Genomic DNA, 16974 nt, shown 5'->3' on the forward strand with positions numbered 1-16974 from the left:
GAGAAAATTGTTTGCATCTAAACAGTCAGGTAACTATGGAAATTGGTGTTGAAGAGACTACTGGGTAAAAAAAATAACATACGTATATATATATACACACACACACATAGAAGGTCTGACTCCAAAGGCTGCAAAGTGTATGGAGAAGACATCAAGTTTGTTTTTTCTTTTATTTCTGTGTTTAGGTGTCAGGATAAAAAAGTCCTAGTTATAAGACCATGTAATAAGGATCTGTTTTTGGGAGCTGCCTTGATTATGGTCTACTTGGTCTAGCTGTATTTCAGCCTGATGGAAGCCAATTGTGTTATTTAGAGATAAAAGTATTTAATTAGATCAGGAAATAAATTGGTGCAAATTGTTACCCACAGACCTTCCACCTCCTTTGTCGAGTAAGGTTGTTGTTCTCTGTTACAGATATAAAAATGCCTCATTAAAAGGGAGGTAGTTTGGGAGCAGTGGAGTGTCAGCTCTTAAGGAATTGTACATTAATGACACTTTGGTGTAGAGAAAAGCCAGTGTTAATGCTGGACTGATCCCTGGCTGTCCTAAGGTAGAAGCCTTCTGGAGGAAAGGGCCACTATTTACTCTCAGAACTTTCAGAATTTGGATCAAATGATCAGACCATTTAACATGAATTATTTGAACTTGAAACGTTTCCCATGACAGTCCTTTTCAGACGTGTGCATCAAATATTTTACTGAGCCACATATCATACATGAAATATTTGAATTGTGCTTTCCAAATAAACACAATGAAAACAGCCAGGATGCATTAAAAAGGAAAGTTATATCCATACCATAAAAGGCTTACAGCTTTAAAGTTCTGTTACTGAGCAGCTGAACATCCAGGCAGAAAACTTGTTGTTCTTTTTTTTCTAGAGGATTTAGGTTTTTAATTGAAAAAGCAGTGCCAAATTCACTTTGATCTTGGATTTTAGTCTTCCTGTAGGAAACTTAAGAAAGAATTAAGCTAGAGAAGGATTTAAGCATTTCATTAGCAAAACCTTTACCCCACTCATCCCGCCTCCACCCACACCTGACACAGTGCTCTGGGAATGTTTGACCCTCTGGGAAGGTTAAAAACAGGATAAAGGAGATGGTGTTTGGTCAGCAGGGAGGCAGATATGCAGTTATACAGCCCACACTTTTCTTCTTGGGAACTTGCCCAAGCATCAGGATGCCCTGCTTTTGACAAGGCACTCTTTCTTTGAAGGGAAATGTAGGAGTTGAATGGAAGAATAGGAATGCTGTACCCTTGGAAGATTTTTGTTTTCTGTACAGAAGCAGCAATTCATCCTCATAGTCACACAGTGACAATTAGATATGGCAGCTCATGATACTTTTAAATGTAATTTAAATTCTACTTTTAAATGAAAAACATAGAAACTTTTTGAGGATTTCCACTTCTGGCTGATGATTGATTTTTCTTCTGCTTGGGAACCAGCTTTTGAGAATATGGGAAGATGGATTAAAAACTAATTACTAAATTTTGCAACCTAAATCTACATTCTGGAGATTCCTGGAAGAAGGAACCAAAGCCTCAATCTGAGTGATAAAAAAAACCTAAATTCAAATCAAATTTTGCTGAACTAAGTGAGAGTTTTGATGCCATGTTTGGAAAAAACTCAAATACAGAAAATGAGAGCCCAGGGACAAACTTGGAATTAATCTGTAGGCAGTTGAGGTTGTGGATAATTTACAGGTTTCTTTATGAGCAGTCACGATTGTGGCAATGATTACTTCTAAGGAAAACAATGTGCTAGATAATTGCCCCTTCCCATGTCATTTCAAAAAAAAATAAAGCTGAAAGTGTATCTGATAATTTTTTATTCCATTGAACTCACAGGAGTCACACAAAGTTTGAAAGCTATTACTATAGACCTAAGCATCAAACCTGAGAATTGGATGATATTTCAGTTTTAATTGAGCCTGGATGATGTCAAACTCTCACCACCTTTATTTACATTGCAATGCTAAGTACTTGTGCAGTTGCTGGAAATTTTTTACTTGATATTTCTCCCCATAACATTTTTCTTAATTGTGGGTTTATTTTCATTTTAATTTTAGTTGATACCGAACTAACTTCACAACTCTGATATCTCTCAATTCATAAAGACAGTCTTAGATAACTTCAGGTTGCCTTGTACAGTTAGTTTGTTTTTAAAGTGTGACTGGACTTTTTATCAGCACTGAATTTAAAGATTTGCTGGAAGATTTTCTCTAACCCTTGGATAAAAATGGAAAATACTTCCAAGATCATGTGCCAACAAAGCTTTGCATGTAAAGGAACTTAAAACTGAATTTTTAATTAGAATCATGAATAAAAATACTATTTCCTTGAGTAATAGCTGAAAATGAGTAATTGTGGCACTTGCATGTATTATCTGTTTACATAACGTTTCAGAACTTATAAAAAGTTGGTTTCTATTCCAGGAGAGGTTACTGCATCTCTACTAGAAAGCAAAAATTTCTGAATTTGTTCGCAGAAGGAAAAAAACAGTCTTTGAGGAACGATTTTTTAAGTCACAATTAAAAGCACAAGCTGAGATCTGAATTATTTTGAAAAATATTTTGCTCAGCTGTATATGGATAAAGCATTTTATTTGTTCATTTAGGAATTAAGCTTAATAGTTGAGCTTAGATGGAATGAAAGACACTCATCCTTTTGTTGATCTTGACAGGAAAGTATTATGACCAAGTTAACACTGTCATATTTTCTGGCTAAAACTGAAATTTCTTTGATCCCAAAATTCTGCTCCTTTACAAAAAGAAAAAGAACAAAAAAAAAAAAAAAAGGAAGACTTCTCTCAGTGTTTTTCACCACGTTATGTACTGAAGCCTTCTAAAGGGAATTGTCAATTTAAAAAATTGCCCAAATAATTAGTGCTCCTCAGGGTCTGGTCTGTAATTTCTCCAGGAGTTATTTTTAAGAATCCATTTCTTTTCTCCTACATATGCTGCAAGTTGGGAAACCATTAAGTATCCAAGAGGGCAAGTTTCCTAGAGAGAAATGAAAATTCTGGCTCTCCTTGGTGAAATGTGCTGTCTTCACAGGCATGTAGACAGGAACACTGAACAGTGTCTGAAGGCTGGGAACTTCCCATTTCTTAGAGCTTTAGTTTTTACTAACTTAGTATTAATTAACTCAGCAAAAAAAATTAGTATTGTACTTTAAAAGAAGAGGATATCTTGAGGGAATCCACCTGTTGGGAGCAAAGAAGGTATTTAGCTTATCCTCTAATTAGGATTCTGAGATCCTTGAGGAACTTTCTGTTAGTTGGAAAATCTGCATTTCTAACAAAATTAAAGCAAAATTTTTCCAGATTTTGTACGTGCACCCATAACCTCACCTGTGGCAACCTGAGCACGCCAGCTGCCATGGAATCAAGGTGCTCTCTTTGTGTGAATGGTTGCACTGATAACGATGTGAAAAACGATAGCTCTGCACTTAAGTGAGGTGCCCACAACTAAAAGGATCTACAGGAGACAAAACACTTCTTAGGACAGTGAAGTTGCAAAATGTTCCCTGACTCCCGTGGAATGCCACGTGTGCAACTATAAATTGATCAAATATTTGTTAAAAATAGAATTCTGTGTTTGTGGCAGTGACTCCCAAGTCCTGCAGACCGAGGAAAACTTGTTTGGAAGGATTTGACTGGGCAACCAACCATACACTTTGTAAAGCTGATCAGCACAATGAAAGTGCCAAGTGTTAGGTTTTATATCATTACGTGTTCTGGGAGGTGATTTCAGTTGTGGCTTGAGATAAAAGTAATAGTAATGCCTCTAATCCGTGCTGGAGGGGGGACAGGAGACGTGCAATCTGCTGAGCACAGCTTGTCTTGTTCTTCGCTGTGTCTACAATATGATTATACTGATATAGCTCCCGTTATTCCCAAAGCTCCCAGTCTGTGTATTTACAACATCCTGCTCATGGCTTTTGCAGAACACTCAAGGAATTTGACTAAAGTGTGTATATTATCTTCTCTAGGTTATACAGGGAAGATGAAAGGAAGAAAGAAGGGATGTTCCTTACCTTCAACCTTCATCTTGCTGTTCTGCTGTGTCACTGGGCGTGCAACTGCTGAGTCAGATGGCAGCGAGGAAGAGCGTGTTGAGGGTAAGAGGTTACTGCAAAACACCTAAAACTGTCAAGCAACAAAGCCTACTGTGTTAAAGTGCACTGTGAATGTAATTCTGCACTTGAGAACTTTAATTCCCAAAATTTTCCATTAAGGCTAAGCTAAAAATGGGTTCTGAACTAGGAGAGAGATGTGCAGAATTGTGTATTAAGCTTGAGCAAAATTGCCTTCTGTCAAGGCTTCTGTTTCCCAAACTTTTTGGAACTCCTAATCCTAAACAAACATTGGGTTAGATATCAAGGTAATTCCCTTAAAGCTCTGCTTTAGGATTGTGGAAAAGTTCATTGTTTAGGGAGAAGAACATCGAGCTGGCAAGCTCAGGTTTTATCTCCCCTCTCAAAAGGAGTAGAAATATGATGAATAACACTGTAGATTGCTGTCCTGTGCACAGCTCTCCTGAGTCACAGTTCATGCGCAAAATTTGGTCTCAAAATGATGCAATTACTGTCCTGGTTGTTTTTCTGGGCCCTGGAGAAGGTCTCTGTATAGCCCCAAGTGATTTGATATCACTAGATAAATAAAGGAGTTGGACTCGATCCTTGTTAATCCCTTCCAACTCAGGATATTCTATAATTCTATGATTAAAAACCCACCAGCTAGAGAGTTTTGTTCACAAAAAAAGTGTGACTGTTAGAACTGGGGAGGTTCTTGGATTCTTACCATTGTAAGATCTTTGTTTACTTTATTGAAGTTAACCAGGATGGATCAAAATTCTGTCCTGGATATCACTGGGAAAGGTATTTTCATTTCCTCCCAAACAATTTTGAGAAAGCAGATGAGGGAAAAATACACTAAATTATTACACTAGTACACTAAAATAGTCTTCTTTCCTTTAGAAAATGATTTAAAATTGTGATCTCTTCCTTAAGAGAAGGATGTTCTCTCAATCAAGAACTATGAAGTGGAAACTTCTGTTTGACATGTCTGATTTTGAAGCGTAACTAGCAATGCAGTTAGGGGGAACCTTTTCTTTGTGTTGACACTCTGCTTATCTGTCCATATTTCGTCCTATCTCCATCCAGATTGTTTCTCTGTGTCAGACTTCTGCAGCAGTGTTCTTTAAGACAGAAATATTAGCATGGTTTTGTAGTAAAAACTTGTTCATGCAGCATAAATTTGTTTCCTCTTAACCTTGAAGTGCACAAATGCCCTTCCTGTTTGAGGTTAAAGTCATGTTTATCCTTGCCCTGCAACTCTAAGTCTTATATAAACCCTTAGCCTAAGATTGCTGTTCATACTGTCCAAATTGCCTTGCACACTTTGTTACCAGAACAAGAAATCTGCTGGCTTAGGTTTTTTTCCTCTATTTAATTTGTTTATAAAAGACAACAAGAAAAATAATCCCAAGGAAATGAAATAGTTATTGTACTGGGCATTAATTTTGTCACTGGTTATTTTGCAACCAATTATTTAAGGTTATGTGACCAGTAACTGATTTAGTGTGAGAAACAGTTGAACTTTTGAGCTCTGATTTGAAAGCAAAAAGCAATCAAATGTAATTATTAGAAATTAAAGTAGGAACCTGTTTTAGTGATTGCTGAAGACTCAATTACAGTGTTTACAAAATACTTTCATAGTACTCTACTTCCATAAAACATTTAGGTTGTTGCTATTTAAAGTGATATTTGTGGTTTCTCAAGATTTAAATTCTGCACTCACGGACTTTAAAGGTATAAATCTCGTAGGGTGCAATTTCATTGATGACATTTAGTTCTGAAGTTAGACAGTCATAAAGCAATGACATAATTTACCCTAGCATTCCATAATTTTGGGGTGTTAAAGGATAAAATAAGTTGTGTGCATCCATTATTTGCAATGTCGTGCTTTTGGACCTCATTGAGTGCTTTGTAGATTTAAGAAGTGGGAGGTTTGTCTGTTTGAATTACATAATTGAAATTGCAAGTCCAATAGGAGAAAAAAGTATTATTAACTTGTTCTCTTCCAGCAAAACCTGGGATTTTTCCACCCATAAATAAGGGTAATAACAAAAAATGACTGGTATAAAAAGAACTAGTTTATGTGTACTGATCATTAATACCTTATATGGTCGGCAACTCTCCGGTTTTGATGTTCCAAAGCCTGAAGCAAATGACTCACGAACCGAACGTGTTTTTTCATTCCTCTGCGAAAGTTTGCCAAGAATAAATGTGCCCTCTTAAAAAGCATAGGAAACACGTGGGTGCGAGGAGCTCGGAAAGCAGCGCGTGGGTGGGAAGCTGTCAAATTGACAACGACGGGGAGAAAAGAAGCAGCCATTCATCAGCGGCAAAGGTGCTCAGTATTGATACCGCTTATCAGAGGGAGGCATTTACGAGAAAGGCTGCAAAAGATGACAGCTGTAGCTTTGTAACTGAGGGATAACTGCGGGAATTCGTGCAGGGTTGAGAATACACAACCTAAGCAAACAAAAACACGGAGTATCTGCCATGAAAAGCCAGAAATATTCCGACCTTTGTTTTCTCGGTTTACATAGTTCTGCTCTGAGAAGCAGCTCCACCATAGTGCTCCTGGCCGTCGTATTTATTGTGCTGCAGGTTTAGGATAGAAATTTTTTAATTAAAAGGAGATTGTCTTGACAAGCAGCCCTGCCAGATGATCCTTACGAGACTACAAGTCAAATTAAAGTCTTTTGTTATGCCCGCAGCCGGGGGGAAAGGTGTTGTTTTCACTTGTATCAGCGTAAGAGGATTAAAGTTATTATTCACCACTTCTGCTTTTGAAATATTACGCTGCTTCCTAATAAAGTGTGAGAAGAGCTTTGCCCTGCTCCCCTGAAGACTGTGCGCTCAGGGCTGCAGCACCTCTGACTGCAGATTGTCAGAACTCTCTCAGTGGATTTACTCACTGGAATGAATATTAACACAATGTCGGTGTGTTAAAGAATGTTAATGAAAAAATCGAGGGGAGTAGGTGGGAGAGAAAGGGGAGAGGAGAGTTTGCTTTGCTTTAGTTTAATTTTAGCATGGTAAGTAATAACTTTAGTGTGACAATGAGCATCAGCTGTAACAATTGTTTCATGTATTTCTAAGGAAACAAAATTTTCTTGGTCTAGGGTACTACAGTCCTATAATTATATAGATTTCCTAAATTTATTTGAATCATATGAGTTGGCCTAAATTGGATGAGTAATGAATATCCAATAGGGTCATGTCCAATGTGGAAAGTTAAACTAATTTTTTTTTTTTAATGACAAATGTGGAGTGCTTTACTTATGAAGCAGAATCAATACTCATTGATTCTCTCATCACTCATAGGGTGGAAAACAACTGTTGAAGCACCTATATAATAAGGTTATATTTGCTGGAAAGCAAAATGAATTTGCAGAGCATTGCAAAAGTTGTTTAAAAAAAAAAAAAAAAAGCCAAGTGATTTTGTCTTGTATTAAGAAAAAAACAAAACAAAACAAAACAAAAACCCAAGGATAATTATTCCACTCTATTTGCCACTGCTAATGCCTTAGGTTATGTTCAGCTCTGGGCAGCAGAATTTAACAGTAATCCAACTAACAAGAAAGATCCAAATAAGAGTTACAAAAGGTTTAGAAAGCAAGACCAATAAAAAGTTTGGAAGAAATGAGTTTGTTTAGTAGGGAGATAAATAAGAGGAGGCAAAAGTCTTCCAAAAGGGAGAAAGTAGACCAGAGGTGGGCTGCTGAAGTAGTGCAGTGAGTGCAAGGAAGCTGCTGCACCATGAAGGCTTCAATCAGCCTGGGCAGGAGCCAAATTTGGAGGACCCAAATTAAAGATTGAGAGTGCAGGAGGCCACCTTCTCCCCTGCACCAGCCTTGAATTGCAAGATTAGAAAATTAGTGTGATTTTCTATGTATATATACATATATGGTTTTGAATTATTCTGTCTGTGCATAAGGGAAGCAAAATATTATTTAATAGATAAGAATATTTAGGTGGTACATTACAAGGAAGGCCTGTCTTGCAAGCAGGGTAGTGAAATCTTGGAACTGACTCCTTCAGGTTGCTGAGAATTTTCTTTCACTTGGATAAGAAACTCTTAAGGTTCCTTCGAGTTTTAACTTCCTGTGCTTCTGCTGAAGAATATTCACTGACCTTCCTGACAGACATCTCCTCTGAATGTCCCATCCTGTGTTCTTCACACAAGACCTAAAATGTAGTAGTAACAATTTGTTCCAGTGTTCAAGAGCAGAGGAGGAGGCCTCAGCCTAAGAATTAGTTTTCTTGAGGTATATTCCATATATGAAACAAGTACAGGCAGATTTGTGCCTGTGCAGGTCTGCTGGTCAAACACTCCAGCTTACCTTCTCATCTGCTGCTCCAGTCTGAGAAGAAAAGCTCATTTTATATCATCTGTGAGAGTTAAGTGTTCCCAGGTGTAAAATCATGGGGAAGAATTCCTTCACTGTTCCCAGACGTAAGAATGATTCAGTTCCGATGAACCCCTCAGCGAGTTCTTTCTTCAGTCACTTGGTTACTGTTTAAAGCTGGAGTGTTCAGCCCCTGGGAGTTTCACAGGTTACAGATTTTCGTCAAACCATGGCAACTTTCTAGCGTTCTTAAGGAAAATAAATGTCCAGTTGCCAAAAAGTGTGACACAGCTGGTCATTATGCTAGCAGATGTCAGTACATCTGACATTGGTTAACACCATCCCTGTGACTGCAGAGGAAAGGCCTTAGGAGGTAGTGAAACCGTGTTTTAGTTCGATGGGTTTCCTTTTTATCAAGTCATAAAGCCTGATTTTTTATGGATTCTTTTAATTAAAACTGGAAACTTAATCTAGTAGGAGGAGGAGGCAGTGCAATAATCATGGGAATTCTTGTCCCCATCCTTTGTTTTGTCTCCTGTTTCCTGGGCCATTGTTAGGTATATTGACATATGTGTTGAGACATCAGTATTCTAATTAGCTGTAGGAGAATGAATGAAAAATTTCAGGTCTGTTCTCCTGGCTGCTGTGGCAATCACACCAGCTCTGTAGAGCTTTCAAAATCCTCCACAGTAAAATAGTTCAAAGCAAAACAGGAAAAACTATTAAACCATATATTTATAAGGGAGAAGTATCAGCAACTCAGATGTTAGTGAGAATTTCCTTATAGACATTGACAGTGGTCAACTTGGCTGGAGTTCTTCACAATACGTACGACAAACATTTACAAAACATTCCCTGACCTAACAATGTATATCAAAAGACATAAAAATTACACCACTCGATAACACAGTTTTGTTTCCCCTCTACTTGTCTGCCTAGCTCTTGAAAGCTGTAATGCAAGGACAGCGAGGTCAGAGGAAAAAGACTGTGTGACGACGTTTCAGTGGTCTGGGGCTGGGTTTGTGTCCCGGTGGAGCACAATCCGACAGGGGAGCGATGCCCTCTGCAGGGCTCTGTCCGTCTCACGCTGCTTCACGGGAAGTGTCGTTAGGAGCGATGCTCACTGTCAGAAGTGCCTGGAAGACAGCCCAAGGAATCCTTTCTGCCGTGGCAGTCGTGTTTTAGGAGCTGCTAGGATTTTCTCTCTCCGTGTTTGTTGTTCAGAACTGCCCACTGGCCCTCGTGACTAAGCCGCTGTCCGTAGCTATTTCAAGATTTGGGATGAGGAGTTCAAGAAGTTTATAACATGAGCTGTTTGGGTTGGGAATTGAAACCACACATTCGGTTTGATCGAATGGAATTTGCATTGCAGCCTAGATGATGTTTTTGTTTTTGCATCTGTTTAGTGTGTCCAGAGCATTGCAAACAGATGTTCCGTGGTGCCTCTCCAGCAGAGAACACAAGCAGTGTCATATTGAAGTTACACTACGTAGTGAAGCACACCTACTAACACTTATTCTACTTCTCATCTGCATTGCAGGTGCTGCTTTGCCCCCCCTGATCCTTGGGCACTCTGTGTGTGCCATGAAAGCAGATGATGGCCCGTGCAAAGCCATCCACCTGCGCTACTTCTTCAACATCCAAAGCCGTAAGTGTGAAGTGTTTGAATATGGTGGATGCCACGGCAATGAGAACAACTTTCTGACGCTGGAAGAATGCCAGAAGAAGTGTGTGGTAACAGGCCAGTACCCGTTCTTGTATCCTTCTGTCAGTTCTTTTGCATCTGTTGTTCTTGTTTACAAACCACGTGAAGTGTAGAAGCAGCAGCTCTTAACGGGAATTCTTCAATTCCCATTAATACAGAAATGCAATTCCTCTAATTATGTTCCCAAGTAGGCTGGAGTCATGTGAATTATTTTACATTCTGCAAGCAAACCTTCAGGATTTGGAAATTAGAATGAGACTTTGTTTTAGTATACTTCTGGAATAGAGACACCAGTGCAAGAAAGTTTATTTTCTAGCTAGAACTGAAGTGATACTGATTTTGAGGCTGGGCTAAGCTGGTGGGTAGCACAGATGTTCTTTGTTGCTTTCAGAGTATCTAACTCCATTTTTGATCCCAGGTTTCTCCTTCACTTGAGAAACTGGTAGAAGCTGTCCAGCATCTTGGACATCTTTTTTGTTTCAACATAATTAGAACTACAGTAGTAGATAATTCTCATTAAAAAATGTCAGTCACAGCCATTTTCCAGCTCTGTTTTCTTGAAATCTCATCAATTAATCATTAGAAAGAGGAAAATGAAATTTAGCATACGACACACAGCACAATATTCACAAAGGGCCTTGTGAATGCTGAGTTTGGAATTTAAAATGAACTTTGTGATTAAGTAAGGCTTCCAGCATTGTACAAGACCCTCACAGGACCGGATGAAATTTAGAAGATTCTTAAAGCTAGGAGTTAATGCCAGTGGAGTTAGAAATTTGACAAGCTTATATGTTTAGAGACTTGAGGAATTAAAGTCTTACTGAGGGTTTCCTCTGGATACCTAATATGGATTTTATTTTTATGGGAATTCGATGGAATGTGTCAGGCTGCATTAACAGGAAGTGATAGGGATGTATTGGAAGGGGAGAGGGACAATGGAAATTGAAAGAAAAATCCATATAAAGGAGTCACCAAAGGTGTGTAATAACCCTCAGACAGTAAGTATATCCACTATGTGGGGGTTTTTCCCAAGTGTCATATTGGATGTTCATTTACTTAGACCAGGAGTTAAGTTAGAAGTATTTGTGATTGGGCCTTAAATCTGTTACACTGTCTGTTTCAAACACATCTGTATTTTTTTTAATAAAAATTACTAGGAATTACCAATTTTCAATAGTGTTTACAATTTACAAGAGTAAAGCAGAGTTGCTTTCTTACTGACACAGACTGAGCCAGAAGAGCGTGGCTGAACTGCAAAATTCACAAACAAACACAAAGCAAAACAACAACAACAAAAATACCAAACTTAAAAGGCATTTTTTCACTCCTACAGTGTTTTGTTTAGAAAATTGTGATTAATGTGTTTCAAGTTATGACTCCACAAACTTAGTGAATATAATCTTTCAACTTGAAAAATTAAAGATATTTTTCCTTGATCAGCATTCAGTGTCAGAATATCAGGATGTGAAATAGCTCTTGTTTTTCTGACACATGGCTGATTTTTGTTAATTTATACCTGGTTGGTGGTTGGACCAACCAGGATGGACCCACAGCATCTTTGCCATGCTTGGGGTAGAGTTGTTTGCAGGACTTGTAGTATGTCCTCCTAAACATGTGACTTGCTGGCAGTTTGGAGTGTTTGCCCAAAATTTCAACTTAAAGGCTAAAACAGAGGGATGAAGGGAAAAATTCAGGGTTAATAAATGCAGAATTTGGAATGAAGTGTCCGAAAGTCAAGATCAGGTGCCACGAGTGAAGATTTATAAGTTATTTCTTCAATCTAATGTTGCTATTTTGAATAATAGTCTTGCTTTGATTCTCATGTATATACTGCATCAAAATCTGAAACAGATCTTCTGGACCAAATCCCATCCTGGCATATATTTGGCATAACTCTGCAGCATAAAACTGGAAGTTATTTAGAATGAGAACTGGTTTAGTGTCTGCATCTTGGCACTCAGCCCAAGTTTAGTTTTCTCTGCATGGATAACAGTGATCCAAAACTCTACAAGAGTTACATCTGCTTGGAGGAACTGGAGCAATAAAGGCTCATAATTTCTGTATTCTTTGAATGAAGAACAGCAGATAAAATGGCTTGGTGTCATATACAGTATTCTGTCAATCATCAGGCATAAACCAAAGTAAAATATTAAGTTAACCGCTTTTAATAACATGATTCAGTTAGCCCCAATATAATTATGTAAATTCTTTTTGTTAAAGCTAGCTCTCTCTGTCCAGTCTTGTAGTATATAGTTACATTCACCTTATTTATGCTTAAATATTTATTATTATAGGAAGATCACTATTTAGTAACTGAAGAAATCAGTCTTAAAAGAGAGTATGAGTGCTACCTAAGTGTTTGAAAATAAAGAAGAATCTGAGATACTAAATTATCACAGTGAAGAACGTGAAGATCAAGATAAAAATAAATGAAAGGGAAGCTATGTAATATATATATAAATTCAGATGACATGAATGTCATTTATTCAATGTGAATAATCAAAGTGTTTGATTTTTAATATTCAGCACAAATACAAAAATAAATGAGACAACATGAGTGCATTACCAGATCAGGATGACTTTTAAACATTTTTTGAATGAATAAGCCACCAAAGATAGAATTGACTGAAATCAGTACAACAGAGTTCAGAGAGCCCAGCTGCAGGTCGACCACTCTCAAAGACAGTATTCAGATTCAAGAAGCCTAGTTCTGACTTAAGTTTCCCAGAAATCATCTGTGGTGTTTTGTTTCTTGTGCCCAATACTCACCACTGCAGGGAATAAAAAAACTACTTTTAAGAGGTATTTGCCTATATGCTTCATTTACTGGATACTTATATCCAGCTTACTGGATATAAGTGGAATCACAGGTGTCATCACTAGCACAAAGGTCCTAATTTTCGAGGCAGTGAATATACATTGTAGGATACTTAACCTTCTAACTTGGGAAAATAATTACTGTTAAATGGTTCTGGTCGTGACAGCAATTCTAATGTCTATTATTTACAGAGGAAATCTACTCAGAAATGCAGTTTGTTTACAAAGAAGAAATTAACTCCGACAGGGATTTGGCGTTTTAACTGAAACCAGAAGCAAAAAGACGCTGCTGACATGGTAGTAAGATTAAAAGATTCTAGGCCTGTATAAACTCACAGTAAATTTTTCCTGTTCTCTGCCAGAAGAGTAGAGATAGTATGCCAAAACATGATTGCTGATCTTGCCCTGAAGGGGACAGCTGAGTGAGATTAGTGAAGTGGCCTGATGTGTGCCTGTAGTTTAGATCACGGGTTTCAAACGTTTAAACGTTGAAGGCAAAGACTCTTACTAATATGACAAGCTGGAAGTATGCTCAAAGAAATGTTTTGTCACCTTAAAATGCATGTCATGTCTTTAAATAATTTTTTTTTAAAAGGATGCCAGCTGCATTGTCCCAGAGGTAGAAGGAAAAATGTATATTGTGAACAGAATCTGTACCTCACAGATCTGCTTTGAAAATATAACAGCAGCATGTTTCCAGAGAAAACTGGGGTAGAACTTTAGCACACAAGGGTTATATGGTACAAAACTAGAATTATGAAGCAATGCAATTAGGAGGTGAAGTCCAGAAGCTTTTATTTCACATGCCTTGCAAAGTATCTCTAATAGAAAATGCATCAGCTCTCCTTGGTCACTTTTCTCTCGTCAGCTTTTCGTAGATGTTGGTTGAGATGACCTTTCCATGGATTCTTTTGTGATTTTATGGTTAGATAGTCCACTAGAAGGGGAAGAAGATTTGTTTTCAATCACTGAAAAGGAATTCAGGGGTGCATTGAGCTATCCAGTTTGTTGAGCTCATCAAATGAAACCCAGGATCCCCCATTAAAAATGACAGCAGCGAGTTCTGCACTGCTGATCACGCTCTGAGAGAGCAGTGCAAACAGGCTTGTCATCCTTACAGCCCTAAAGATACTTGACTGAATGGGCCTTAATGTCACAAACAGCATAATGAAAACTTTACTCAGACACGACACAGCACAGTAAAGGGAATTGGACAGCAGGAGAGAAGTCCTAATGTCTCCCTAGGTTGTGTCCAAAGCTACTTGCAGTATCAGCATCTACAGCAGTTGGGTTGTTAGTCTGCTAATTACTCCTCTTTAGAGAAGTAAGACTACATAATACGGGCCTCTGGATCCAATGACAGAAATTTCCTGGTTCAATTCAATATTTGGAATAGTTTAATTTCAGTACATTCCATAACCTCAGGTTTCCAGTGTAGCAAGTCTTCTCATACAAAGGAAATGATGCTTCAGTCCTCCAGAACAAGATTTTGTGCTACTTCTCTAATAAAGAGAAAAAAGAAAGGAAAGAGATGTTGCATTCTTTTTCCTCAGTGCTTATTGTCACTGCCAAGCACACTGATACCACAGGTGAGATTTAACATGTCTACCTTTCCTAAATATTTTTATTTATATTGCAGAATTCTCTGGGAAGACGGTGGTAGCACAAATGAAGAAAGGTAATTACATTTACATAGTGATCTCAGACTCTTATACAACAATATAGTATTTATTAGCTACTTTTGTTAAATTATTTAGGTATTGTTCCAAGCTATCTCCTAACAGAAACAGCAATGTCAGATGAAAGTGAGTTCTTATTCTGCATTTTCAGTTTCATCATAGAATTTGAGGACAGTTGTGGTCAGTGAAGGTGGTAGCCACAATCTCTCCACAAAATAAACACATCTTGATGGTTGTCAGTGAAAAAAAAGACTCGGCAGAGATTCAAGCACTGTATAATTAACCGTGACAGGGAACTCATACTGTGTGTTTTGAGCTAAAAGCTTGCTCCACTGTTAGCAAAAATAGAGGGAAAAAAATCACTCTGAAACAGAACTTTTCAAGCATTGTCTGTGGAGGAGCTACCAGAGGTTAGGGCAGATCCCCTAATTATACATCAAACAGGGGAGCAAGTTTCCCACTCCTGAAGGGAACAGTTTACAGCACTTTAAATGCCTGACACCCAGAGCTCCAAAATAGCCAGTGCTAAAGCACTGAGATCCATTTACCTGGAGCACTGCTGGTATGTTGAGGTAACCCATGTTCCTAATGAGGATGTTTCAGTTTGACATTTACAATAGAGTTCGGGAAGGCTCCTTCTACCCTTCCCCTTTGCACATTAGGGATGTGTCTGCACTGGGCCCACTGCTGGTGGCCAGAGTTCCCTGAACACACACTCCAGTAAACTTTTTCATAAATCAGCTCCTCTTTTGCTGCTTACCCTCCTTCATCACTCCTTTCATTTAGGATTGCTTGAATGGGTGCTTATTTGGTTGACCCTAGTTCCCTGTTTTTAATGACAAACCAGAATATACTCTGTTAAATTTAGCTCATGGTTATCATCAACATCATTACATGTTTACTATTGTTCCCAGTAATGCAGTCTTGCATATTGAGTCCCTGGAGAAAGACATGGCATTTAGAAGTATAATACTGGTTTTTATAGTCAGGATTATATTGGCTTCATGAACTCTCTCTCCAAAAGTGGCTGTAAAAGTTCGATCTGAGCTCACCTAGTTTGGGCTTCACTTCCCTTTTCTGCAAGAACCATTTTAATTAAGCATGTTCTAAACCAAGAACATTTGTTTTTAAGTATCAATCATAATCCTGTAGTCTGCATACCCTTATTATTATTTTGTGGCTTTACCCAAGAACATTTTGATGATTTAATTTTACGTGTACTCTCTGAAAATTATTTTTTGCTGATCGTAAAGTTTTATAACAAGTGAAATACAAGATATTACCAAGTAATTCTTGGAAAAGGACAAGTTATGAGTTATAAAATATTTTATATAAATATATCGTGCATTAATTGTTTTTAATAATAACCTTGTTCTAGCAACGAATTTGAACATATATTTAGCTAAAGTAGATGCAACAGGCTTAACCTCTTTGTGACTCTATAATCTGCTCCAAAAATGTTAGGAGCTTCAAAGTAATCGTTCTGTAGCAATTTTTACTAAAATGGCAGCTCGCTGGCCACATTTTAGTCTCAATAGTTCGTGAAGTTTTATGGGTAAGGGAGGCTTTTTTATGTCACATCTGATATGACTGGCTAAATAGACTTTCCTCTGCAAGTCAGCTCAGACAAAAATCCTATTTCAAAGTATCTATTAGCAAGAATTTGAGAATGTCTTCACATATAGTTTATTATTGTTTACATGATTTTATTTTTAGAATATAATTTTAATTTTAATTAAAATAATTTTAAAATTTTATTTATTTATTTATTTTTCATTCTGTTTTAACATTGTTTTCTTTATAATTCACAATTACATTGACTAAAACAACTATATAAATTACAAGACCACGTGCTTAGATGCAAATGATCCAGCTGAGATTCGGGTCTTTTAAGTCAGAACAAAAACTGATTTTCGAGTTAAAGCTTCAGTGTTGGAGGAAACTTTGAAGGAATCCTTAGCTGTCATTTTCTAAGATATGATTTACTTGGCTGCTTGAAAAGAGAAAAAGAAGCAATACAAGTATCCCTAGAATGCTCCACATTATTTTATAAATATACATTTTATATATATATATATATATAATATGTTATTTATTTATCGGGAGCCCCCGGTGGTCCAGGGGAAAATACACTGCACTGTCACTGCAGAGACCCGGGTTCGATTCCCGGTCGGGGCCCCTCCCCGGGCAGATGGAGCTCGTTAGCCCGTAAGGCAATCCATCTACGTCCTGAGGACCTCGCTGCCACCGTCCAAGCATGCTTGGCCCCAGCAGATGAACCTCAGGATTAAAGGGTGGGCTCAGTTCCGCGCACGCTGTGTCTCACCTAAAAAATCCAATGCGCAGGCTGGAA

At 37.8% G+C, this 16974-nt stretch overlaps 1 protein-coding gene across 2 annotated transcripts in view; it reads left to right on the plus strand.

Annotated features, from left to right (window-relative positions):
• TFPI (tissue factor pathway inhibitor) overlaps positions 1–16974 on the plus strand; it is a 32523-nt gene that overhangs the window by 5949 nt on the left and 9600 nt on the right. For both annotated transcript variants that reach the window (XM_027884441.1, XM_027884440.1), the window contains exons 2-4: positions 4000–4119; positions 9961–10161; positions 14582–14620. In XM_027884441.1, coding sequence (XP_027740242.1) covers positions 4005–4119; positions 9961–10161; positions 14582–14620 — 355 coding nt within the window. In that variant the 5' untranslated portion in view covers positions 4000–4004. The remainder of the gene's footprint in view (positions 1–3999; positions 4120–9960; positions 10162–14581; positions 14621–16974) is intronic.

Source organism: Empidonax traillii, unplaced genomic scaffold, assembly GCF_003031625.1.
Source record: "Empidonax traillii isolate 1590-97213 ecotype Southwest subspecies unplaced genomic scaffold, ASM303162v1 scaffold145:size929809, whole genome shotgun sequence".
Taxonomy (NCBI): domain Eukaryota; kingdom Metazoa; phylum Chordata; class Aves; order Passeriformes; family Tyrannidae; genus Empidonax; species Empidonax traillii.